Source organism: Pleuronectes platessa, chromosome 1 (assembly GCF_947347685.1).
Source record: "Pleuronectes platessa chromosome 1, fPlePla1.1, whole genome shotgun sequence".
NCBI lineage: Eukaryota > Metazoa > Chordata > Actinopteri > Pleuronectiformes > Pleuronectidae > Pleuronectes > Pleuronectes platessa.
Window position 1 is genome coordinate 11,732,008 of NC_070626.1, and position 27,487 is coordinate 11,759,494.

At 39.4% G+C, this 27,487-nt stretch overlaps 1 protein-coding gene across 2 annotated transcripts; it reads right to left on the reverse strand.

Moving 5' to 3' along the window:
- Nucleotides 1-102: 102 nt before the first annotated feature.
- On the reverse strand, nucleotides 103-27,487 carry nptnb (neuroplastin b). Of its 2 annotated transcripts, XM_053423621.1 has the most exons (9): nucleotides 26,987-27,487; nucleotides 15,565-15,912; nucleotides 11,136-11,310; nucleotides 9,746-9,840; nucleotides 6,581-6,714; nucleotides 6,217-6,493; nucleotides 1,544-1,565; nucleotides 1,355-1,428; nucleotides 103-1,261 (listed from the first exon to the last, which is right to left on the reverse strand). In XM_053423621.1, exons 1-8 carry the CDS (start codon nucleotides 27,060-27,062, stop codon nucleotides 1,368-1,370), a joined length of 1,188 nt encoding a protein of 395 aa, XP_053279596.1. In that variant the 5' UTR covers nucleotides 27,063-27,487; the 3' UTR covers nucleotides 103-1,261; nucleotides 1,355-1,367. The 2 variants fall into 2 exon arrangements, with proteins under 2 accessions (XP_053279596.1, XP_053279604.1); XM_053423629.1 differs by lacking the exon at nucleotides 15,565-15,912 and having other exon boundaries at nucleotides 26,987-27,474.

The following is a 27,487-nucleotide window of genomic DNA, read 5'->3' on the forward strand; positions in this document are numbered from 1 at the left end:
GGCTCAAAGAGAAGAAATTAGTTAGTTAGTTAGTTAGTTAGCTAGTTAGTTAGTTAGTTAGTTAGATAGAGAAGAATTAGCAAAGCCAAAAAAACATCTGGATTCATTTTTTAAACTTTTTATTCAGAAAAGAAAATATTGGTCTCACTCATGTTTGATTGTGGCTATACACTCTGGTCCCTCTGACGCCACCCTAACGCCGGTCCATTCCCACCGCCACACACATGGATACATTGTATTGAAACAGGAGTCATGCAGCTACAGCAGTGAATTTTGCTATGCCAGCTTCCAAGTGATCCCACAATATTAAAGCTTCACTGAGTAAAACAAACCTCCCTCCATATATCTATTTAAGAATACATATTGCATAGGATTATAGCCATGCTATACAGTTAAAGAGAAAAAATAGAAAATAAAAATCAATTCATGAATTTGGGGAATATCAAAAAAAATATTATTTTACATATTTCCTATTATTTGAACACTCATACATCAACATATACAAGACACCTAAGTTACTTTGGAAAGAAAATAAAAGTAATACATGTTTTATTTTAGATATTTAAACACACAGTAGTCATCTTCTGTAACCACTCTCAATTGAATAAATAAATTTAAATACTGCCAGTCAATGAAGCCCTTGCTTCACAATAAAAGTTCGGTTAAAAGTGGACTTATTGTCACAAAATCAAACATAGTTAACTGACCATGATATGCTGTACAAATCTTTAAGAATAACTCTCATATATATATATGTATATATATATATATATATATATATATCTCCACACACACACATATATAGATATATTTATATCTATATATATATATTGACTTCATAAAAAACATAGGTCATTTTGGATGCAAAAAAAGCCACACGAGGGGGATAACAACAGAAAATGTCTATTCTGAGTATCCTATTGCGTAATAATCTTGCATGCATTGTACATGATATGTAATACAAAAGGATCACCTCAATCGAGGACATGATGAAATCAATAAAGGAGACATCAACAGCACATTAAAAATGTGTACACCTTTGAGGTGGTTTTAGTCATTATTCGTCAGACCTGAAATCTCCACGTCAGACTGAATAAGGCATGCTTAAGACAGCCGTTATGTTCTTTTTGTTGCCAGTGTTATGCTGATATTGTTTCTCATAAAAAGAGACAAGATATGCTTATATTCGAAACTGCCTGGAGATCTTTCCACCGCTGACACCTTCATCTTGTCACAATAACACAGTTTTTAGCCATCTCACCTGTGAAGAGAAAATCAAGAGAAAGTTTTACCTCCAACAAATTCTCACAGTGGGTTCCATATTTAGCATCAACCCTCAACAACAGTGTCTTACTTGAGTAAATTGCTTATTTTGTATTCCGCTGGCGAATATTTTTGTCCTTGTGGTTGTTTGTTGAATTGGTTTTCCTAGGGCAGAAGCAGTTATGATTTAGTGACATAAGAGTAATAGCAATTCACATTACAGTAGCTAGCTACAGAGTATGAATTGTAAGTACAGGTGTAAAAATATGTATTTACTTACATTGGTGCTACTGGTTCATCGTCTATGTCATGAGGGTAGAATTGGGACAAAAACAACACGAGTCAAATATGACAGGTAGTGAAAAATACTTGTACTTCATATTTCAATGCATTTTACTGTTAATAAAATTAACTTTGCAATGCAGACAGTTTTCCCTTTTCCCAGGCAGATTTTAGTTTACTGTAATTTCACTAATGATCAGAAAACTGAAATTTGTCAGAGAGAGGTTCCCAAATCCTTCAAACAAGTGAACAATATTTATGAGTGATAATGATGCTGAAAGCACAGAAATAATAGAAAACTGCTGTGGCGGAGTTGTGCGGTGGCATCAGAGACACAGGAGTCAGCTGCTGAACATCTTTTGTATGCACAAGCTATGTGTCTGACAAACAGACTCAGAAGGGAAACAAGGAAGCAAACACATGATTCAGGATTAAAAGCTTCTTGTATTAGACAAGGATTTTGAAAACTGCGGTGTGCATCGATATTAAAATACATGCTTGGGAAAAAGGTCAGCAGTGACATATTTGTAGTAGACAGGCTTTAATGAAAGAAACAATTGTGTTGTGACCTCATAAACAGCCACAGCTATATCGCCAAGCCTTGTTAAGTTAACCTCACATGCCATCTGATCTAATGGGGTTTCAGTTCATATCAGACAAAGGACCCACTATATGGCATCTCAGCATCTAGAGGCTGTATAAATTAAAAGCACAGTGATTGATGTTTTTATTCAATGCCAAATGTCTTTCAAATTAGTGAAACATTAATGAGAATCCCCATTTTTCGTAGTGAGACAATGGTAAAAGTGTCTTTCTTGCCATAAAACAGTGCAATACATAATGTACAGTACGCTGCCACAATAAGAGGAGAGACTGCAGGGAGGAGAAATGGTGTATAATAGTGAGTGGTTGCACTGAGTGACAAGTTAGTTCGAAGATCGGAAGCGTTGGGGGTTGAAAAGGTGGTTGGTGTTTGGCATTCAGATGGAAATGTGTCAGCAGGAAAGTAACCAGTCACATAGATATTTTCCATGCATTCAAACGTCTGAGATAAGCAGAATGGGCAGCATTCCATGGCGTTAATATGGAGCAGATTATTGCAATTTTATTGTCAGACAAAAACATGAGGCTGTGATCATTTGGAGGAGGAACATCTGTTGGCATATCCCACCATTTTCACAACTCATATATAAAACCAGAAAGCTTTCTTTACTGTAAAAGGCTTTGCAAGCAGTGATTAAATAACAGATGTTTGTTTTACTGTGTAATATTGATAGCTGATTAAAAATAATCACTGTAGTTTTTTATGTAACTTTAAATACAGTGTGTGGGTGGACATTTTTTGCCTACATTTTGTCTTCTAACACAGAGTGAGCTGTTATTCAGCAAAATCATCACGTGGTGAAATCTGTAATTTTAGCATGCGGTTTTGAAACACAGGATAGAAATGTCAGCCTCTGCCTCAGAGCCCTTTGGCTGCAGAGTATAAAAGTGTTCAAACTTAGCTAAGCAATCAACAGACCACAGTTCATGATGCATGCAGACGGCCAAAACCTCCGGGAATATGGGATGCTAAAAGGAGATTTTCGAGAAGCTGTGCCTCGTGAGCAGGGAGTCCTCGTTCCTGATTTGAATGGCATAAACATGGCGAATATAATCCACCTTAATCGCTTCATTTTTCCGGTAGATGAAACCAAACGACTGGCCATGCAAAGAGCTTACTCAAGCAGGGTGGCTTGTGTGTGTGTGTGTGTGTGTGTGTGTGTGTGTGTGTGTGTGTGTGTGTGTGTGTGTGTGTGTCTGGTGTGTGTGTGTGTGTGTGTGTGTGTGTGTGTGTGTGTGTGTGTGTGTGTGTGTGTGTGTGTGTGTGTGTGTGTGTGTGTGTGTGTGTGTGTGTGTGTGTGTGTGTGTGTGCGTGTGTGCGTGTGCATGTAATTTGAGTAAGCATTATAGTAAAGCTTTTGTTTTTCTAATTATCACTACTGGGTCACAAAAAATAATGCAACATATGCAGGGCATGTAATACATTTTTACCAACGTTAATTTAGGAGTTACACATTATATATGCCATTATATATAATAGATAAACATAAATGATAAAGACTATATTGTGAATGTGGTTAACCACCAGTGTCTTTGTTTGGTAAAGAAATAAATCTGACATTAATTAGTGGTTAGTAATTAATAGCTTAAAGAAATGTTTTCAGGTTTCTATAAGAAACTGATTTCTACTGTTTATTAAAAATAAAATTGAAAAATGTGTAAATATGTTGATACAGTTAAGTGGCAACTTTATACTCATTATATGGTTATTATGTGGACTGTGAAGTGCCAGTAAACACTCTTTTGGACCATGTTAAATTATTAATACATGTTTAGCCAGCAATCCTAACCATTTCTGATTGATTGAAGTTCAACTGAAGTATGTGGAGAGTAAAGAGGAGGGAAATGAGAAAAAGAGGAAAGAAAGAGCTGGTTGTTGCCTGTAGCTCTATTTGTTTACTCTGTACTAGATTTTTTTTTTGCAACTGTTAGCTGGAGAGATTCATATTAATGGGGTGACTGTTGTGGTTTTGCATTTTGTGTCGTGTTCATGTTTCATTCCAAAATGAAGTAAAAAGCAAAGACACAGTGGTAGAGGTCAGACTGAACCTTGGGTGACTAGAGATGCCTTTTGGCGTTCAGGACATTTTCATCTCGTCACAGTCTTCTCTTCCCCTGAAGCACAGCCCACTTTGTTTGTGAGACGGAAAAACTGAGCATATATATATTGAGCTAGATTTGACTAAACTAAATTGATTTTAACTAAATGTTCAAATTGCTGAATGCTTAACAAAATCAACAAAGTATTGATTATCTATCATATGTCTTTTTCATTCCTGTGTTTACTTTGCATTTCTTTATCCACGTTAGATGTGGGTTTTATATCGAATGCATAATGTTTAGTCCGAAGTAGCAGATGCTTGGGTGTGACACCAATTGACCACAAGAGTAGGAGCCTTTGAAGGTTCTAGTTGCTCTGTGATACCACAACTCTACTGGCCTGAATAGAGTGCATTGTTATTCTGTGCATTACAATTAAAAACTGAGGGTCATCCTAAGTTGCAGACATTGAAGTATTTGTAACATTAGACATTCTCAGGAGTATTAGTATATAAAAAAGTGATACTGTTGGTTAAATGCTGTAATATTGCTAGACTGGTTGGGTCTACCCATCAGCCTACAGACCAAAAGGTGACAATAACCCCAGTTTGTGTGAGGCAGTAACATTGAGTGCTTGGATATGTTTACTATGCGTCTTGTATACAATATGGGAGTTATCAGAATGAGCAAAGAGTGTATCAAACAGTGTTTTGTATGTTTACGTTTGTCAGTGTCCTGCAATGCAGGAGCACAGGAAACTATTTCAACCATGGTGCCACGGCCATGTTAAAGTGATCATGAAAAGAACATAGTACTATTATTGTTTGAGCAAAGTAGTAAGTAAGTGCCAGTGACCACGTCTATGCACAAATATCAATCTCTATTCCTGTCATCTACTTGTTTTACTAGGTACATCTAGGATTTTAATCTCACATATAATTTGAGAGTTCTAACATTTTGTTTAAAAAACTATATCAATAAACTAGTAGTTACCTAGATAATTGTGAAACTGAATCAAATCATGTTGGTTGATTTGGATTTTAATATATGTAACTGAATATTAGCATTATAATGTTCGTCAGTTGTATATTTGCTGTCATTTTGGGTAACCATAAAGTAGATGACCTACTGTACCTACTGCGCCCATAAGCATGGTTTGGACCTGGTTTGACCTTTCCCTCTCTTTCTTTCACAACATTAAGTATGGCTATCACATTAAGTTTGCTAAAATAATTATATATTTGATGTTATGTTCAAATTCCAATTGAGCTTTTACTATCACAAGATTTTATGACTTTTCAGTAAAGGCTAAGATTGTAATGTCTCTGGATGGAGTGTAGGGTCATACAAACAGAAATTGACTGAAAGAACAATCTCTGAAACCATGCAGGATCTCTCACTTACCACCCATTTAGATTATGTGGCCATTTGGAAAGAAGGGGGGAGGGGAAAAGAATAGTGACCAATTAAGTAGTAAACTGGGTGTGATATGTTTTGTAGCTTCATCAGACTGATCCCCACAGTTATTCCCCCTTAACATGGAACACAGATGTGTGGTTAACATTGCCCTTAGTACAGCACAGAAACACAAACTAACAGCCAACTCTTGCAAAGGTTTGCTGTGTGTACTGTTTGCCACATTAGACAAGGAGAAGAGTCCTTTTGATCGTTACTACATATCTCCTCAGAGAGCTGATGCAACCTGATGGTTGAAGAGTTTACTTGCTTCTGTAAACAAGCCTGTAGATGTCCGATCTGATACTTGCAACTGGACTCTTGAAAAGGGAGTTGAAATTGTAACTGTAATCACTATATTTCTTATCTGATACTTCTTATCTAATGGATTTATCAACATTAAAACCAAGTGTCAGAGTCATATTTACAGGACAAATCAAATGTGTCCCTTTTAATACAACAAAGATCAGACACCAGAGAAACACACCATGACAAAGTTTTGAATTGCTGTTTTGTAATATGAACATGAATAATGTGATATCAACCTTCATAGTAACAGGAAAGATTTCTTACCCTCGATGATGATGTCGTCTGGCCTCTTGCGTTTCTCGTACACAACAATGATGACAACTAGGATTATAATCTCTGCTAGCACTCCCAGGAAAGGCCAAAGCGGTGCAAGATGGCTGCGCACACGCAGAATAGTGGTCTCAGCTGTGTTTCCTATCACGTTGGTGGCATTGCATTCATATATTCCAGGATCTGTTTCTATGTCCAGGTTTAGTATGTAGAGCTCTGTGTAGTTGTCTCTGTTGTAGATGAAGAAGCGTCCAGTAGAGTTGTCAATTTCCTACAAAACAATGAGCATTCCTCCAAGTTAATAATCTCTCCATATATATTAAATAGACATAAAGTGTGTGTGTATATATACATATACCATGTAGGATGTTCCGTCCACTTTACGCCATGTCCAGGTGGGATGTGGGTAACCAACCGACTTACAGTACATTGTTGCATTTTCCCCCTCGTTTTTATTTTCACTCCTCTTGTGGCCGGTGATATCAGGTTTCGCTGTAGAGGTTAAATAAATAAATAAAATTGATAATTAGCTGTGTTGGCAGAGGTAAGCCATTCAGAGGAAAGATTAAACTCTTACCAGATGGCATGAATAAGGGAAGCATGATTGGCTGTTCTGGCTATGGTAATAATTGGTGTTATTCAGGCGTCTATGCAAGGGAGAGGAGTGTAATTAAGAGTCTCTACAGTGGGGCAGATTCACTGAAGCAGCTCAGTGTCATAACTTCAAGCTGTTGCAGTAAAGAAGAAGCTTAGCAGGCCTTTTTCGGATAATTGTATTAATCATGTACAAAGCATTTAATCGTTTACTTTTAAGTCATGTCATTGCATCATTGGAGTGTCTGACACAGCTTTACTGAATTTGTGTTTTTACACATTTCCTACATTTCCTGTCCTCATTTCCACTTGACTCTACAATCTTCTGCTTGGGATAGATACAATTATTCTTTCATAAGAGGCCAAAACACTAACACAGAGGTATTTATCTCATATACTGAGGTACATGTGCGTCTATTACTGCACTTGCATTTGTAGTTCATTTATTAAAAAACGCTGGACAAATTACTTTGTCAGTAACTAAAGCTCTGATTAGTCTATTGACAAAGGCTTGCCGTCAAATCCGTATGGGATGTTGTGTAACGCTTGCAAAATGACATTTGATAAAAAAAATATGTTTTCTGTGTTTAGTATTAGATTTGAGCATTTCCATTAAATCCAGCCTTTGCAAACGGGAAAAAGACTCTGGAATGGGTTGGAGCATTTCACTACAATGCATAATGAGGTCATGGAAGAGGGGGATCAGTATGATACAAGAGCCTCCAGATGTTCCCATTCAAATTAATTCCACAGTGAATTAAACAAAAGGGGGTTTCAGCCAAAGAAAATTGCTGTAAACTGCCTCTTATTAATGAATGAACCAATGATAAAAAAAAGCAACACAAAGGTTAGGGAATTAAATTAATTCAAACAAATGTCATAAAGCACTGCAACAGATGCCAAGTCAAACTGAGTCTTTCTCAACAAAGAGACGCAGACTCCATTTAATGACACGCAGCATCAGGAAGATAACTGTTCCTGCTTTTCTAATAATCCTCAAAATGACAATAATTCCTTCCATGCAATTAAGCAGGATAAGGGAGAATCCTGGAATGAGCATTTTTCAGTTTTGCTTGGATAATGGAGCAGGAGGGGTCTGAGCTCTTTGGTGACATTACCCCACTCTAATTATGGTGCACACATGCTCCCTGAGCAGGGGAGTGGCCAAGCTCATTTGTGCCTTATCTTAACTGTATTATGTCAGTGAGTGACAGCACAGAGACAGCCCTCGGAGTGGCTCTTACACAGGCAGGATCCTTTATTTCACGCTCATGACTGATTATTGTCATTATTAAATCTGTGCGCTAGACAGTGCTAAAGTGAAATATGAATGTGAGAGGGACGTTTGAGGATACACAAGGTCAAGTCCGTCACAAAGAATAGAAAGTAGTAGAGTAAGATGACATTGGATTTCAAAGAGCCATTAAATCAAATCCTTAGTCATTATCCTTAATTAGATGCTTTCCACATTTTATGTTGAAGTGCCTTTGAGAATTTGTGTAAAAATCGTTATACTTTGAGCGTCTAATTTATTTCTGCACTCTACTGAGAAGGTATTTGTATGCATGCTCAAACATTTTCTTCAACCAATGTGCTAAACATTTAGACAAATATCAGGTACCAAATATGTATCTGTGGAAAGCTTAGTATCACAGACAATAAACTCCTCTCCCGCCACCGAGATGGCTGGGACAGGATTCAGAGCCTTAATCCTACAACATCACAGAGCCCTCCATCTGTTGCCTCTGAGCTGAGTCCTGCAAGGATGAGTGTGCCAAGGACACTGTAGGCGAGGGATCTCAGTGAACTGCTGCCAGAAGCGCAGTGCAAAACTGGCTAGCATAACAGTGGTCTTGCTACCTGGGTCACAAAAGATCCCGCACACCTCTAGAAAATCACAGGAGCATTTAGCATGAAGAAAATGCTTTGTTTAGATCCTTCTATGCTCTAACTGTCAAACATTCCTGTAAAAATGTTTTGACGTAGAATGCGCAGCTATTTTAAGGGCAGAGTGGTGCATCATCAGTTTAGTTAAAACACTGACTTTTTCTCCAGGGGACAGATGGCAAGCCTCAACAATCACTGGCCTGCAGTCCAGTGATGGTTAGGACACTTCAGTTTGAATGGTGATGAGGACCGTCATCCCACGGTCCCGTAAAAGCAGAACACACGCGTTCATCACCCATGTTACGCAATCAGGCAGCGCTATAAGACAGCCGCAGAATAAGAGGCAGGACATGCTCAGTATGCACCATAGCCATGCCACAGCAAATTGGCTTAAGCGCTACACACAGCCAAGCTTCTCTTGAACAGGCATTCACTTGCCCTTTCTCAGAGAAGATTCCTTACTCAAGTTGATGGCTTTGCTGTCAGCTTGAATGAAACCAACACAGTAGTTCTTTTATTAGCTTTTCTAGCTATAGCAAGAACTGTACTTAACTATTTCTTGTTTCACCATTATAAGCTCCTATAAATAAAAAAGAAACGTATGGACTTTTAACCCCTAGATTAATTTGTTAAAGTGTTTAACTGCTTAGAAGAGTGCCTCCTATTGAACCGAGTGTTTGCATGTTTTGGTGAGCATGAGCAGTGCCTGTCCATTTTGCTACGCTGTCCTCTCAGTGAAAGCTCAGTGTGACAACAGCCTCAGGATTGCTCCCTGTCATCGCCACTGTGTTAGACGGATGCAAACGTCTTTGTCAACGACATCTCCCTCCGCACAGCTTGAGAGGTGGGTAACCTTTCTAGGACACCTTTATTTGGCATTCTCTCAGCAGAAAACCACAGACAACATTATCATGTCATCATGTGTTGAGCTAAAATTAGGGCCAGGGCTTTTTCTCCAGAATTTCCTAATAGTGAAAAACATTTTTTAAGTGAGATTCGTGTCATTTGTATCACAAAGGTTCAGCTGTTAGAGGATTCTTACCTTTTACTTCGATTGTTGCATTTGCATTAGGTGCCATGTCAAATGTGAACACACACATGTATTCCCCGGAAACGTCCGCTCGTGGTTTAATGATTCTGCAACAAAACACAGCACACCAACTTTTATTCCATTATTTCCATTTACCAGTCACTCACATTGCAAGTAGTCAAGTAAATAAAGTCAACTGATTTCAGTTTGACTCTAGTAATTACTTGCCACTACAGCAGTGAACGCTTAAGGGGCCAACAAGTCTATGGAAGACAAAATGTTGACATTACGTTGTTATATTACGAAACGGCAGCTCTTGAGTTTTGCAGGGAAGGCACCACAGGCATTTTAGCTGTAATCTCCAGAGTATCACTGATGTAATGTGACAAGGAAGTGACCAATTGGTCTTATCTTGTGGGTGGGGAGAGTCTGTGGTGAGTCTACAGAGGCGACAGTAGCTTTGTGCTCCAGTGGTTATACTGTGTGACAGTGGGAAATAACAACTAGTTGGTACTTTAGGCATTACTTGAGTTGTTCTACTTAGATGCAAAGGTAAAGCTCATCATTGGGTTTAAGACAGTGGGTTGCATCCGACCCAAGCATGATGCATTTAATGTACGCTGCACTAAGTTACTGTGTCCCTAGTGGCATGTTTTGTGCAAATACAGACATTTGCAGTGTAAAACATCAACTCAGCCAACACACGACAGACCAGACCCAAACCTTAATATCATTTAAAAAAAAATTGTATGGTGCCAACAAGTTACAATGGGTTCAGGTTGGGTATCTACTCTCTAGTCTAAATTTCTATACCCTAATATTTTGTAGTAGCTTGTTAAAAAACCTAGCAACCTAATGTAATTAAAGTTACTTTTAACCTTAAGTTGTCTAATTTCCCACTTTGACATTTTTATAGCCATCAATAGCAAACTATTAGCTACAAGATTCAGGTGCTATAAGAATTCTCAAGTCAATGTGTTTTCCTGATGAAAAGACAACTCCAGCAGAAGATTTCCCTTTAAAAATGTATTAAAATGTGTTTATGAACTGCCTTAGTAATGCCTTAAAGCTAGTTGTACAAACAATCTAGCTTTTAATGAGTTGTTGTATCTTCGATGTCTGGAAAATGCACAAAACACACACACTACTTATTATACAGCAGAGAATGTCTGCAGTCCTGTAGTTTGACCCATTTACAAGCAACTATCAGAGGTTGGTTAGCCGAGAAGAAAAACATACCTGAGTTACTCTTTCTGTGGATCTAAACAACAATCCCATTTCAAACTTGATGCCAATCAGGTAACTGTCACAGCAAGTCTAGTTCTTAACACTAGAACAGAGAAATGTTTCTCTGTTCCATTGCTGAGAGCAATCCACATTGACTTCTCCCAAGATATGTCACCTGTGCGATGTGTTCATTTGATCTGTCCGTGTATTGGTGATCTCCCGTCCATTCTTCATCCAGAAGCTTTCCTTGTGAGGGGTGTGGGCAGTGGTGAGGTTACACTGCAGGGTAACGGGTTTGCCTGAGGTGTCCGCTGACAGGATGATCTGATCAGAGGCATCGATCTTTGGTTCTGGAAGACAGACACAGTCAAAAGCCTTATCACAGAATTGGGGCTCAACGCTGTTTTAACTCTTCCTCCCGTACTGTGGTAGCTGTAGGCTGAATGCTTTTTTTATACAATCTGTGTAGGAGGGTATCTATGAGGTGAAGACAGAAGTGCACAGACCAAATAAAAAAAAGCATAATAAGTAAATTAAATGGCTGGAAATGCCTTGTCAAGCATTTATCTTGAGAGTGTGTCGAATGACCTCCAGTAATTTCAATACAATTTATTTGATAAGACCTTTCTCACACTTTTATTTCCGAGCAATACAGTCACGCAGATGCTATGACGATATCTGACAGAAGATACTGTGTAGCTGATAACTGCAGTAATTTTATGTATCATTGTAATAGAGCCTTTTCTGAGCTTGCAAATCAATGTCATCACTGAACAGTCCTCTGACATTTTACATTGGTGCTGTACGCCTGCTTGAAATACTCCAGCCTCTAAAATACTAAGCACACTGGTGACTAAACAATACCAGGGTCCATCTTTCAAGGGCATTCGGGGAAACGGGAGGTGTCATCTGAGAGCGAGGCGCCCTTTGCTCTGCCTTCAGTAGTGAGCAGAAAGCCCCCTCTGCCCTGCCCCTCCTCCTCTTCCAGGGCGGGCCAACCATGGCAACGACGGAGCCCTCGAGGGGAGGAGCAGAGGAGAGAGGCATCATAATCCTACTACTGGCTGCTGCTGCAATGCCACTAGCAAGAAAAAAAAGTAGGAGAGGGGAAAGAAGGGCTGCTGAGACTGGCATGTGACGTCTATTAGCATTCATGCCACCCTCATCTTGCTATTCTGTAGACTCTATAGCTGAAGGGAAATCTCTCCCTCCCCCTTTACATCGGTCTCACTAAGCAGAACCACATGTACTATTAATAGTATCTTTGAGACATGCGTACACACACAACATGAGGTACATAAATTAACATTTATCAAACACGGCACAGTGGTCCACAGGCAATTTAACCTGAAGGTTGTTTGTAGGACACAGTGTGACATCTTAAAATGTGGTAGCTGCTGGATAATACAACACCATATCAGAATGTAAGTAAATATTAAATACTGTTTTAAATCAGTCAAGATGTAGTGAACCTTGATTTCCTCTTTCTGCTTGATTATTGTATCCAATTGACTGACATTTATTACATAATGATACTCTTTATAATTACTGCGTTATCAGTACAAATATATTTTCTTCTCTACCTCATCTGGTAGTTTATTAAAGTACAATTATTTTATTCAACTTTATATTTTATGTTTTTCAAATTTTATTAAACAAAGTAGCTGAGACATCGTGACCAACTCGGCAAGATCTATATTTATGAGGCATTATGTCATCGTAAGAGGCAAGGCAGGCCTCAAATTGTGAATTTGTTGGTCATTACATTACAAGAGGTGCACTCCAGTGAGAGGGGCCAGTAACTCAGCTGGCACAGAGAAAACAGTTTCCTGAACATCTAAATGGTTTGTACCATCCATTCTTAGTAAGGATATGCAATTTTCAATGAATTTGTATGTCTGATTTGTCCCACACATTTGTAATTTCCAGTACAAATATGAGAACACTTGACATACCAATACGATCGTTGAAAGAGCAGTCACTTTAAAACAGATTAGCTCTTTGGTTTATGAGTGTATAGTATATCTGTACTCAAAATCCACTGAGATCCATGCAATTAGTAGAAGGGATACTAAATGAAAAATCTGTATTCGAGTATGAAACACGCTGAAGACTTTATGCTCATATTTTCCACAAAGAAACCAGCTGTGCATGAATCGTGTGGCGTGATAAATTCCAATGGTAAAGATTTTTTTTTTCTTTAATGGAGAAAACCTCAGCACAGGCTTAAAACCTTTACACAGCTGCAACTTCTTCATCCTCTCATGTTGGACTGAGGGCAAACTGGTGGGAGGACACAACAGGGACTCACTACTGCCTCTTGAGGTACAATATTATATTACGAGACGGGACAGGCTCGGGCTTGGTGGTTAGCATGCTATCTTCAGTTGTCTGACATCAAAACTTATTTCTGTTGTTAATCTTGTAAAATTTTTGAATGTATTGAACAAAATTACTCACCCGTTTACCACATTTTTGTTTAGAAATTGAAAATTATGGAGACGTTGATAGATTCCTCTACAGACATTTTGATACTGGAATAAAAACTTTTGAATTTAAATCACTTGTTACTGGCATTTAAATTAAAGCTGATGACAGCTCCTCTTCTTTGTAAAGTTACATTTTAGGATAAACCTTTTTTATATCCTCTATACTACATATGAAGCTGCCATCAGTAGCCTGTGGGATAAGATTAGCATTACAAGTATACCAGCCAACAAACTATTTGGCACATAACCCCCTATAAAATCACAAGTTGTATTTTTTAAAGATTGTTTTTTGTATAAATTTCATATGTCACTTCAATCTAAAAATATGGTGTTCTAATTTTTACATTTGTACAAGCTAATGTATGATAAGCTAAGCTAACCTGCTGCTGGCTGTAGCTTTAAACATGAGGGGTATTATTTCTGAAAATATTTCTTGAAGAATGTCTAGTTTCATACTCAAAAGATTTTGGGTAAAGTATAATTTTAAGTACATGTTGCACATGTTTGAAAGGTGTTCCTCAGAACATGTTGTCCATGCATGCATGCTTTTTATTCATTCATTTTAGAAAATTCAAGATTTATTGAATTTGCTCAAATGCCAAATACAAAAGTAATGATAAAGCTTTGTAATGGGCTTCAGATACTGCATATATATTTACTGATTGGGAGTATATTGACCTGGAATTATTCACATTCACAAACTAAATTTTCAATAATTAGAAGCCCAAAACAAGACAATCAGACTTTGGCATGTTTCCCAAGCTACAAACTATACATTCATTTCAAGGGGGATTTATGTATAGCCTGTTATATACATGTAACAGTATGGATTTTACATGTATACGCAAAGAACATTTACTCCTCAGTAATGACAGAATATATGTAGTGAATAGCTACTGTCCATTGCACTTCTTATAGAAGTAAAAATTGCCACACCTAATCAAAATAGTGCCCAGCAGAGGTAAAGAGTTTTGTCAGAGCCAGCCATGATCAGACTCCTCTAAGCTTCTCAGAGAGCTTCACTATGACTAACAACATTCCACATCTCCCTGTGCTCCAGTGGGCCGAGCACTGAAGCATGCACAGATTAGAAGAGTCCAGTTGAAATTCAGTTTGTTTGAATGTTTGTCTTCATAGAGCAGAGAGTAAAAGGATATAATGTCATTACTGATTCATAGTCACACTCTTAATGGCTGAGAAGGCACAAGGTTACACATAGCACAGGCAAGTCCAAAAATAACTATTTTACAGAGGTGAAATCTGTGTCTCATCTGAACAACAAATGAGAAACTCAAGGCCCCTGCATGGTCTCATCCTGTATTGGATTACCAGACACAAATTTGAAAACAGAAAATGTTTGCTTTTATCAGGAAAGAATTGACAGCAGAAATCAATCTTTTACACCTAAACTAATCCCTCCTTGTGTCTTCTTACAGTCCCATTTACACTGTGCCCAGAGTAAGAAAGCCAAATCAAAAGCACCATTACTTCAAAGCACCACTAGGTTTCGGCTGCATTTAGCAGGCAGCGCTTTGAAGTAAATAAAACAATCCCCACAACGTAAAAGACACAACATTATGTTTAGGGATAGGTATCAGAAGCAAATCCATAGATAGGAAATGGGTGAAATTAGGATACAGAGAAATGGATAATGATCTGAATATTGTAAAAAGACACAGACAGTTGAGACAAAGGTTTTGTGTGGGAGGAAAGAGAAAAATGTAGATAGAGGCCGAGTAAAGCTCCTGGGTGTGCGGTCATTTACAACAAGATGCCTAAGGGATTTGGGGAGAGATGGGGAGTTCACAGAGTTCATTAGGGAACATACATTTTTTCCAAACTTAATTAAGAAACACAATTCAATATTTATAAAAAAACAACATAAAATGCAACCACTGGCATAAGGATTTTTTTCCCCTTCTATTTTTACTACGATAAAAAACAAATAAAAAATGCTTATGGATAAATACGTGGTTGTTTGTTTTATTTGTATCTGGCCAGTGACTGCTGTAGAAAGGGTAGGCTCTTGACAGGTTTTCACGGGTTGGAGTGGTTGGGACATGGGATCGATAGTTTGTTTACCACCCTAGGTACTACGGGACATAGACCACTCACTCTGTAGCACTGAAATGGTTGCCTGGGCGCGGATCCAGGTGATGGCAGGGTTTTGTCGGCGGTCATTGCGCCTTGGGTCGTTGCTGGCCCGGCACTCATAGGTCCCAGAGTCCTCCAGTGTGAGGCGCGTGATGCCGAGCACACTGACGCCATTGGTGCCGTAAGCCGTGTTGATAGATACCCGACGTTTGCGGGCTCCGTCCCACAGTTGCTTGAAGGAGTCGGCTCGGTTGATCTCAGCATACCACCACTGGATCTCTGGAGTGGGGTTTCCGACCACGTCGCAGTACAGCTCAAAGGTGTCCCCCGTAAGCTTAGTCTCAGACATGGGCGACTTCACAAACCCAGCTGGAGAGGAAAAGTGTATCAGGATGGCAGGGAAGGAAAGGGTAAAAGAGGGTTAGAGCCGTAAGAAGATGTAGAAAGGTTAAGGGATGGAGAAGGAAATAAAGTATGATTAGAACATACAAAGAAAAGAGAGGATGATTAAAGGCAAATAAAAAAGCCCCTCAAATCATTGATAGGTGGGGGGGGGGGGAAAGGAAAGGGATTTCTTAAATCCAGTCCTGTCAACATCAGGCTTCCCAGGCCCAGTAAGGCCATAAAACTATCAGATAAAGTCATAGTCACCCAGTCCCAAGTCGTTACCAGCAAATTCTGCTTTTATACTTAAAAAAGAAAGATTTTGAAGTGTACCTTTCAGTGCTAGTTAGAGCACTTTGATCACGATTAATAGTGAAGTGGAACCCTATATGAACATTCTCAACATTTTTAATCTGTGTCAAACATTAAAGTATTTTGTTTTCAGCGTGCCTTGTCAAGTAGAACAATCCCTCCACCCTTCCACACGTAGTTTGCCACACATTTGTCAGATCTGAAAAAATAGCACTGCAAATAAAACCATGAACTTCATCAAAACCAGTTGCGTCAAGCTTTTTTCCTTCAGTTTTGTCAGAGGAATATATCCTGGGTAAAGTGAGCAACATCAGTCAACCAGCATCATATTGCATCCACCAGAGTTGTTAGTATCTAGCATCAGACTAAAATTTATTTTGACCTCATCCAAGGAACCTGTTTTTATTGTGTTTTATGTTCGACTGCCTGTAAGCAGGATTACTACTTACTGACCCAAATTATATCACATTTTGAGGAAGGTCAGGGCATGACTCAAATGAAAACCTATTATATTTTGGTGCAGATCCAGATAAATTAGTAGATCCAGGATTTTTTTTTCTTAAACATGGCAAGATAGGGTGCTACCCTTGGCAGAGGTATGCGCTTGTCGTTGTCCTCTAAGATGGTCACTCTGTCATGTGTGTGAGGCGATCATGGAATCATAAATCCTCTCTGTGTTGTGCCAGGACAGACTGTTCCCCAACCAATTACTTTTTGGGGTCTGTAATTGGGACCTTGTGCTCGGAAAAACCTTTCCTCTGTTTAATACACATCACACATTTCACACATCATTCCATTACATTTGTGCGTGGCTTGATCTCTACATCAAACATGCTCCTCTCTATTATAATACATTGTGAGACAACATGCAACTGCCATTTTTGTCAATTAGGACACACAACACCAGATTGTTGCACCTAATGCCTGTTGATTGTTTCCAGATTATTTCCGAATCTGGAAACTTGAGGCAAAGAAAATGTCTCCATTACGGAAGCAACAAAATTATATTTACAAATAAATTATAAGTCACCACCCATAGAAATTTGAGTCAGAATTCATCAAATTTGGTAAATGGAATACTGTGTTTAATTTCCCCTTTTTTTCTTTTTTACACCCGGTTATCCTGTTCAGGATCCCGTGATACTGCAGTGTCTCCCAGCACATGTCGGGTAAGAAGTAGGGTTCATCCAGGACCTGTTTCCAGTCTGTCACAGGGCTGACAAACACAAACTATGGCCAACAATGTGTCACCAATTGACAAACTGCACTCTGCTCTTTTTAAAACACAAGCCTCTGAATATAGAGTGTAACTTTCTGTGTGTGCATATGTATGCATAAAACCTCATCTCATTTCATCCATATCAGCTCCTGCTGTTAACACCAGAAATTGGGTCAACCAGCTTTAACTTTGGATAAGCTGGTCTTTAACAGCAGGTTTTAAAAATTTGCATGTAAAGGATAGTTCAACCAACTTCTCCATCAATACTGAATGAACTGACATTTTCGCACCACTCAATCTTAAGAAGTCGGAGAACCGGCCTTGATTTTTCTAACACAGTGGATTACCCTGCTGCGGCGTGAAGCAGGAATTATATTTAAAGTCTTAAATATAGTCAAATTCATAATGAAATGGGATCCATAAGCATTATCAACACAACTGTGTGTGTACCATGCTATGTCTTTGCCTGATACATGACCTTGTTCCACATCAGCACTTACCCTAACAACACACTGCAAGCCTTAATGAACCTTATCTAATGACAAATCACCTGGATCACAGAGAGCATTCTCTGCCGCCCCTGCAGTCTGTCAGCTGTATACCACATATGCTTAGATGAATCAGAAAAAAACCTTGCCTTAACTTTGCCCTGAATTGTGTCTAAACAGCTCCCAGGCCCTCACAGATCTGTCTGCCCTGTTCAAGGTATTAGACGCACATGAACAGATATGTCGAAGGAAGGAGTGTAAACGACTACAGTTTCCAGCTCATTCCCAAAATGAACAGCGAGACCAATTTCAATTAATTTAAATAGTTTTGTTTGAAATTTCATTGATAGGTCAATATAAATACTATTCACTACGTTTACATGGTTTCTTCAGTAATTTTCCTTAATACTATAATCCACTATGTTTGCAATGCTTTAGAACACTATTCTCTCTGCACTGCTCTCAAACAGGCTGTCAAAGTACAGCCAAAACATTTCACATACTTAACAATACATGGATTCCAAGCAGTGCCATGGTAACACGTCTGTTGCCCAACACCAGTTCGTGACTCACAGTCATATGAAAATAAATGAGATGATAGGGAGGAGAGATTATGACGAGAATTTCTACTGTTTGGAGATGTGTCGGTGGATATGGGGTGCTTACAACTTGTGTTTCCCTGTGCGATGCCTAGAGATATGCAGAGTAATTAGCATTTGTTTCTTTTCTCTTGAAACATCTGGGCCCATCAAGCTCACCACATAATCCCAGAGTATGAATCCAAGCCTTTCCGCCCACACTTTTAAAGCAGTATTTTCTGTTTGACAATTTCATATGGGATTCTCTCCTATTATTATGGGTATGACAGTAGGCTCAGCTCATGGCACAGATAAGCATTGTCTCCGATGCGTTATAGAACTCTTAATCACAGTATGAGCTCAAAAAAGAAAGTGCTGAATGTCCTCCAAGGTGATGACAAATTTAATCAGGAAAAAGAAACCGATTACTTAATTCAAAATTAGCCCAAGGAGGCTCTGAGGAAAAATAAGCAGAGAACAAATTAAAGACAACACTCGGCAATGAACAGACCCAATCTCCGTGTCTTTTTAAACAAGGAGCCTACACTGGGAGTGAAAACAAAGCACTTAACAGCCAGCCGGTGCTCATTCATTTGAAATGCTTGCTGGGAGATGAGAAGTGACAAAGAATGGGACTGCGGATGGTGGACAGATCTCAGCCTCTTGGTGAGAAAGTAAAGTAGAATAAATATGAGCAGACATCCTTGTGCAAATGAGCAGGGGGTTGAATGGTTCTAATCATTTTGTTCATGAAAAATGCAACAAAAAAAAGGGCTGATACAATTTTCACTTTAGTTTGGTGTTTGTGTGGGTATATTAACATTTTTCTGATGTCCATGTACAATAAATGAAAGCAAAATCAAACAATACGGCAGTCTGATCAATTTACTGCTGTTATCACAACTTCATCTTGTGTATATTTTTTTTTAAGTCGAAAAGCAATTTTACGTTACTATAACTCTGGTTTGAGCATTCCTCTACATGTTAACAGTATGAACGGCAGTGGTTACAAGTAGGGCTTGAACACTGAATCATCTATCACTTTAAAGCTGTGTAGAGCTTGCTGAAATGTAGATGTGGCTTCAGTCCCGTTTTCCCCCTAAAATTTATTATTTAGGATCAATTACACCCTCCCATTGGCTTTAAATGTGGTTCTGGATCATGAGTTGCTTGCTCTTTTGTGGTTATACAAAATTATACAGCCAACGTGTATTGCAGCTGCTTAGCTGTATAGGTGTATAATTGTTAATGCTTGCAGAGCTAACATGGGAACGTTCTGTTTAAACAAACCCTTCCCATTGGCCGCTGGGTGTTGGTGGATGTTATGATCCAAGAATTATTTGTAAGACCAATGAAATGCTTGTAGCGACAAAAATGAACAGAAACTAAAATATTACCTCAGCAGATATTTCTGTGGTGGGGTTTCTTGCTGAATATAGCCTTTCTTAAAATGATATTATATGATAGTTGGATCAAATAAGCGCTTCACCGCAATAAGGAGTATGGCTTTTCTCTCTTGGCGTTGCTCAAAACAAGGATTTCAAATGTTTGTATAAGTGGATGGTTTAAGAGAAATTATTCAACACAAAATGAATAGGTCCTTCAGGGTGTGACTTGGCTCACTTGGCTCACTTTACTCCTGTATGGCGTGCATAATAGTATCACACAATGACCTGAAGTTTTCTGTGACAAGCCGTACTGTGTCAGGCTGTATAGAAGTCACAGTCATTACAGCCTACAAACTCCACTGATGTAGGAAGAGAAACGAGATCCCCTGAGGACTGACAGCTCGCCACACAAACCACCACCACCACCATGCAGCCTGAGTGTGACTCCGTTTTTTTTTGCCTACAACCTGGATTCCTGTCCACAGTCGCCAATACTGACAGAGAAAGCAGCAAGAAGGAAACACCCTAGGGCCAATTGGTTATGTGCTGTTTGAGGTTGTGGGTGTCTTAGATTTATCTGCATGGTACCTTGATAGATATCTATGCCTTTGCAGGTCATTTGTATGACGCACACATAACAGCTGCATCTATTATTTAGACTCTATCTTTCACTCATATGGCCTATAAGTTGCTATATTGCCTTTAGTATTGTAATCTACTTTGAAATATTTACTTCTGAGTAAAGCTTTGTTGATTTACTCAAATTAAATCAATATACTACTAGGCTATGTAACTATGTGAATTATTTAGGGAAATTTTAAAGCCCAATATTTCCACATGGGTGTTTTGTGGTTGTTTTTGCTGATTCACTCTTCATTTTGTGTTGTAGTCGGGTAAAACTATACTATATACTATACTCACCAAATACCTAGTATGAGTCATAAGGGCCTAACTTGCCGTGCCCTGACACGGGCCACAAAACGATATAAAAAGGTGAGTCAGTAAGTTGTCAATATATAAAATTTCTTTGCAGACTTCTTAAGAAAACCCTACATTAGGAATAATTTCCTAATAACACTGGCTAAATACTTTATATAAAAATAAATGTGGCCATATTCATGGTTTGCTTAAGTTTTCTGATATATTACTTATCTACCAAACATCCAGTGGTTTCTATTTACACTCTCAATGTGCTTCACAAAGGATATAACCAAAACTGTACTGGTTAATCGGTGCAGTTTACATTGTTTCTTGCTGATACAAAAGAGGATGGCTGTTTAAAAACATGGCGCTGTCAAGCTTTGTTGTTGTAAAATCAAACCCGGAGGCTAAATGATGCAGTCGGATTGAACATTTCAGTGATACCAAATATAAAATGGTTTCTGTTTGGAAGCCAAAACATACTCTGCTCGCCACTGAATAACCAAACAACTTCCACACAATTAAAATAAAAAATAACTCAATTCTATATTAATAAATTAAAACCAGAAGGTAATTCTCTGCTCATAGAAGCTAATGTAGTGATTTAAGAATGCATTTTATAAAACTAGGAAATACAATGGCTAAAACTCTTTTTGTCAAAAAAAAAAAGAAATACTGATCAAATCAGAAATTTAACTACACTTAAAAGATACTGAGGGTGTGATTTGCAGCTGCATTTGTGTCAGAGCGGCTGACTCACTTCATCACACCACTGAAGTACTTAGTTTGATGTCACTGTGGTGGCACAATGTGACAAAATATTGCAGTTATTTGCAAATCTCAATCTCCAGAAAAAAGGTGACATTAGGCCAACCATTTTCTTTTTACTGGTCTGTCATTCCGATCATAGAGGAGAGGCAACAGTTTAATGAGATTTAAATCCCAATAACCCCTGTGCTGGGTAGAAATGCTCTAATCCCATCCCTTAATCACAACCAGAGAACACTTCCCAGTTCTCTTTCAGAGGTCAAAACGGGAATTCAAATGATTTCATGTAGAACCAGAGATGCACGTAGATAAAACACATCACAGCACACTGATTTTCCTCAATGAAATACTGTACCAAGATCATTCTAAAATTAGAAAAAACTACACCTCCAGGGTAATGACTTCCACCATTAATATATTTTTTTTTTTCATGGGTGACAAATGCTATTCCCCCATCTCCTACATACTTTCAAAAATTACCATTTGTCAGCTTAAATGCTGAATATCAGCTAGCATGAGTCTGTAGAGGAAAAAGCAACCTTGTGTCTGCTACAGCCGTAGGTTTAGATAAAAAACCTCTTTAACTATTCTTTCTCCGAGCTGCTCTGGTGCAGAACACCTAACCTGAGTTTCTCAAACAAAAGAGCCAGTACTAAAGGGCTGTGGCTAGACTCCCAGCTATAAACTGTCTAATTGCATGAATACAGGTGCTGTTGAAATTAAAAAGGTAATAATGAGCTCACATGTTCAGCAGCAACTATCTCTTGACAAATAGCTCCCTTATAGCAGTGCATCGGTATGTACCTGCGGTGGGTTTTATGGCCTACTAGAGTGATGCTGCTTCTAATCAGTGCAGTCCATATCAGTTTTCACAGTGGGCAAGCATGACTCAGGGTAAGAGCCTCCAACATATTTTCCAGACTCACGAATGTAACTTTGTCCACAGCCTGGGCAGTAACATGATAATGGACAAGCTGCTGCATCATGTGGGCCTATTGATTGAATGGTAAATAACTGCAGAATGCTTATCTTAAAATGCAGCGTGGGCCTGCAGTACATATTGCAATACACGTGGGCATACAGTGCCTTGAATAAGTATTCACCCCCTTTGGACTTTTCTACATTTTGTCATGGTATAACCACAGATTAAAATTTATTTCATCGTGAGTTTATGTAATGGACCAACACAAAATAGTGCATCATTTGGAAGTGGGGGGAAATATTACATGGATTTCACAATTATTTACAAATAAAAATCTGAAAAGTGTTGAGTGCATATGTATTCACCCCCTTTACTGTGAAACCCCTAACAAAGATCTGGTGCGACCAATTGCATTCACAAGTCACATTTGCAAGTCACATAATTAGTAAATAGGGTCCACCTGTCTACAATTTAATCTCAGTATAAATACACCTGTTCTGTGACGGACTCAGAGTTTGTTGGAGATCATTACTGAACAAACAGCATCATGAAGACCAAGGAGCTCACCAAACAGGTCAGGGATAAAGTTGTGGAGAAATATGAAGCAGGGTTAAGTTTTTAAAAAATATCCAGAGCTTTGAACATCTCTCTGAGCACCATAAAATCCATCATAAGAAAATGGAAAGAATATGGCACAACCGCAAACCTACCAAGAGGAGGCCGTCCACCCAAACTGAAGAGTCGGACAAGGAGAAAATTAATCAGAGAAGCAACCAGGAGGCCCATGGTTACTCTGGAGGAGTTGCAGAGATCCACAGCTGAGGTGGGAGAATCTGTCCACAGGACAACTATTAGTCGTCTACTCCACAAATCTGGCCTTTATGGAAGAGTGGCAAGAAGAAAGCCATTGTTGAAAGGGATCCATAAAAAATCCCGTTTGGAGTTTGCCAGAAGCCATGTGGGAGACACAGCAAACATGTGGAAGAAGGTGCTCTGGTCAGATGAGACCAAAATTGAACTTTTTGGCCTCAATGCAAAACGCTATGTGTGGCGAAAACCCAACACTGCCCATCACCCTGAGCACATCATCCCAACAGTGAAACATGGTGGTGGTAGCATCATGCTGTGGGGATGCTTCTCTTCAGCAGGTACAGGGAAACTGGTCAGAATAGAGGGAAAGATGGATGGAGCCAAATACAGGGAAATCCTTGAAGAAAATCTGATGCAGTCTGCAAAAGACTTGAGACTGGGGCGGAGGTTCATCTTCCAGCAGGACAATGACCCTAAACATACAGCCAGAGCTACAAAGGAATGGTTTGGATTAAAGAATGTTAATGTCTTAAAATGGCCCAGTCAAAGCCCAGACCTCAATCCAATAGAGAATCTATGGCAAGACTTGAAGATTGCGGTTCACAGACGGTCTCCATCCAATCTGACTGAGCTTCATCTTTTTTGCCAAGAAGAATGGACAAACCTTTCCATCTCTAGATGTGCAAAGCTGGTAGAGACATACCCCAAAAGACTTGCAGCTGTAATTGCAGCGAAAGGGGGTTCTACCAAGTATTGACACAGGGGGGTGAATACTTATGCACCCAACAGATGTCAACTTTTTTGTTCTCATTATTGTTTGTGTCACAATAAAATTTATTTTGCACCTCCAAAGTACTATGCATGTTTTGTTGATCAAACGGGAAAAAGTTTATTTAAGTCTATTTGAATTCCAGTTAGTAACAGTACATAATGGGAAAAAGTCCAAGGGGGGTGAATACTTATGCAAGGCACTGTAGCTTTCTCCACATCATGAATCTAATCTTTGCTGTTTTATATGCACAGTCCTGTAATTGCTGACTTGCTTGCTTGCTTACTTGCTATAATCAGAAAACAAACGCGAAACACGTAATAATATCAGCTCTGGACTCAATGCTATCTCGTCTTGATCTGCATGTCCTGACACACAGGCTGGCTGCCACCTTCTCAACATCCTGTATTTACTTTGCATAAAGATCACATCATCCCTCTGCCTCAAGAGTTCACAGTCTTTAGAAGGCTGTGCAGCTGTGCACAAGGAGGCTGTCCATTAAGAGTTAATGGATTCACTTTCACAAAAGGACCTTAAAGCCACAGTTCTCTGTGCTGCGTCTCGGTGGTAAAAATAGAAACGGGGCAGAACGGAGGGATGCTATTTACAGTCCTCCAAATATCTGTCACAGAGACCTATAGTATATAACCCTACAATTCTCTAAATATGAGGAAAAAATTTTAAGATTTTCCCTTTCTTCCCAGGTAAGGTGACTACATCTCGAGCACTTATAATTATTATTCTCCTGCCATCACTCCCTGAACTCTGTATTATCCCAGTAAAATTTAGGGTAAGACGGCATGCACCGATTACCCTTAATCTGAACTGTGAGAGAGAGAAGCAAAATGGCTTTTGGGTCTACGGGATGTGAAACAGTAACAGCAGCATATTTCAGCTGTGGTCAAATCTGTATTAAATGCCAGGTCTGTTTACTAGAAAAATAAATTAATCTGTATGTATGCTATGGATTTGGAATCTCTACATAAAGCCCTGTCAGATTTACTGACCAGTCTTTCTCCCCCTGAACACTGGTGGTATACATGGGCCTGTGTTTGCTTGTGTGTTTCTGTGGTGTGATCTGGGCCTCAGTGAACAGGCACTAATGCTGAGCAAAGACCACAGGAAGTGCTTGGAATGCCTTTGCTTGGATGTAATCAAACAATAGAGGGCTTATTGGGTATTTGATTTTCCAGATAGCAAGATCACAGAATGCCTGACAGTACACGCACACACACTTCAAGCACCTTAGAGAAATTAATAAAGAAGACAGAGGAATTCAAGGAATAATACTTTGTTATATAACTGCTGTAGTATTTCAGATTTCATAGACTCCTCACAAGCTGAAGTCATAGGCTACATCTGTGATTTCTTGTTAAACGATGTTCTTTCCTTTCTGCATGTTCTGTGTAACGTGTTGCCTATTAAATAGTGTAGTTATTATTTACATTCAATTGTTTAGACTCAAAAATCTAAGAATTCTCAATTTTCAGATACTTGCACATGTTAAATCGTAAGAGGGTTTGACAGTGGTGGACATAGGTTTTTCACAAATTTGTCATTCTGCCATCAAAATATCCTTGCATAGTGGGTTTCCAATTATCCCCTAGCAAAGAAGAGGTGGACATTAAGCTTTAAAAGTGTGAGCAAGGCAGGCTAATTCTCGGCTTTATTTTACTCTGAAGGGGGATTAGATCCTGTCAGTGACATTGATATGTCAACATGAGGCCTTGACATGTGGGTGCAGCAGCTTCTTAAGGGAGCAAAAACTGAAATATATTGTTTAATTTACATACTTAACACATGGCTGCTTGAGGAACCCATTGATGTGGATCTTTTAGAATATGAAAAATTATAAAAAGAATAAAGATTGGAAATAATCTGCTTTCATGTCATGAATATATGCTGATTCCTGTGCGCCTCTGGGTGAAACGTGATTCAACAGAATTGGAAAACGGCACATGCTGTATCAGAGGACAGCCGGGCACACCCAACAGCATGTTGCTCATTTTTATTTAAACCAAATTATATTTAGTTTTATTATCATTGATTACTTTAAAACAGTCAGCTTTTGAAATTGATAATGAATGTCAACAAAAGAATAAACATCTGGTGCTCAAAAACACTAAATGATGATTGCACTAAGAAAATGAGAATTAATTGTGTGTGCAGTTTTGCTCTAACAGAACACTGAACCAGTTGGGCAAGAGAAAATGTCATTACAGGAAATGTGGCTGTAGTAAATGTAGTAGCTCAATCCAACACTGGTGACACAAGCACTTGGTAATAGCAGCATTTATATCCTGTGTGTGGTGTTCACTAAACACTTTATCTGCAGCCAGAGCAGGTTAGTCTTGCCTGGCACATTCTGCTACCCAACCCCCCCTCCACGAACAAACTGCACACTGACAGCCTCAGGCGACCCGAAGGCTTCTACTGTATGTAGTTTACATATTCAGATCTAATCCCAGGAAGATACATACCTCAGACACAGAGCAACAACGCTAAGTGTCGACTTAAAACTAAACCTGACCACATATCTGACTTGTCCTGAAAGTGACAGCTGGTCCTGGCACGTCTACGAGTAGGTTGTGGCTACTCGTGTGCTCGCAATAGATCAAACACACGTCAGATTTCTCTGCGGAGTGTAGAGATCCGTAAAGGCTGCACGGTGTGGTCACTGCTTGAATCTGACTCCGGCCTTGTTGTCGAGTTTGTGTGTGAAACTACAATATTCAGCAGAGGCTTCATCGCAGTCCTGCTCACAACCCTCTCTGGGAACATTTCGCTCGGCGGTCCTCGCACAAGTCAAGTCACTTCCCCCCCCCTCCAGTCAACGCGGTGTTTACAATCATGTCGCGGGTCACATCTGCTGTCAGTCTCTTACCGTTTTGAGCCGAGGCGAAAGGCACCGCCAAGTTCCCCAGAAGGAGCATCGCCAGCATCGCTGCGTTAGGATGCATCGTCGGGGCTCGATGAGAGTACCAGGGTCTCGGTCGGACGGATGTGGGATGAGAGCTCGTGTGTATTGATCAAAAGATCTAGAGAGATGGGCCCAGCATAGCAGCGGGTTCTTTAAGGATGATGATGTAGAAAAGAAAAGAAAAAATAATGATGATCGTAGAGACGTCTCCCTGATTCAAAGACCTTCAGATGACAGCTGCAGGTGAATGGTCCGGGGACGAGGCCAGCGGCTCAGGGATGCCGACGATGAGCAGCCATAGGCGGCAGAGAAGCCCTCGTCGGATTGCGGAGGAGAGGTCTCTGGATGTCAGGGAGGTTGTCCACACTGTAGTGAAGATTCCAGAGATGCGCAGACCGATGCGCGTTTCCGCTGTCACGGTCACGGTTTGGTGATTAAAATGAAAGTGGCGCACAAATGATCCCC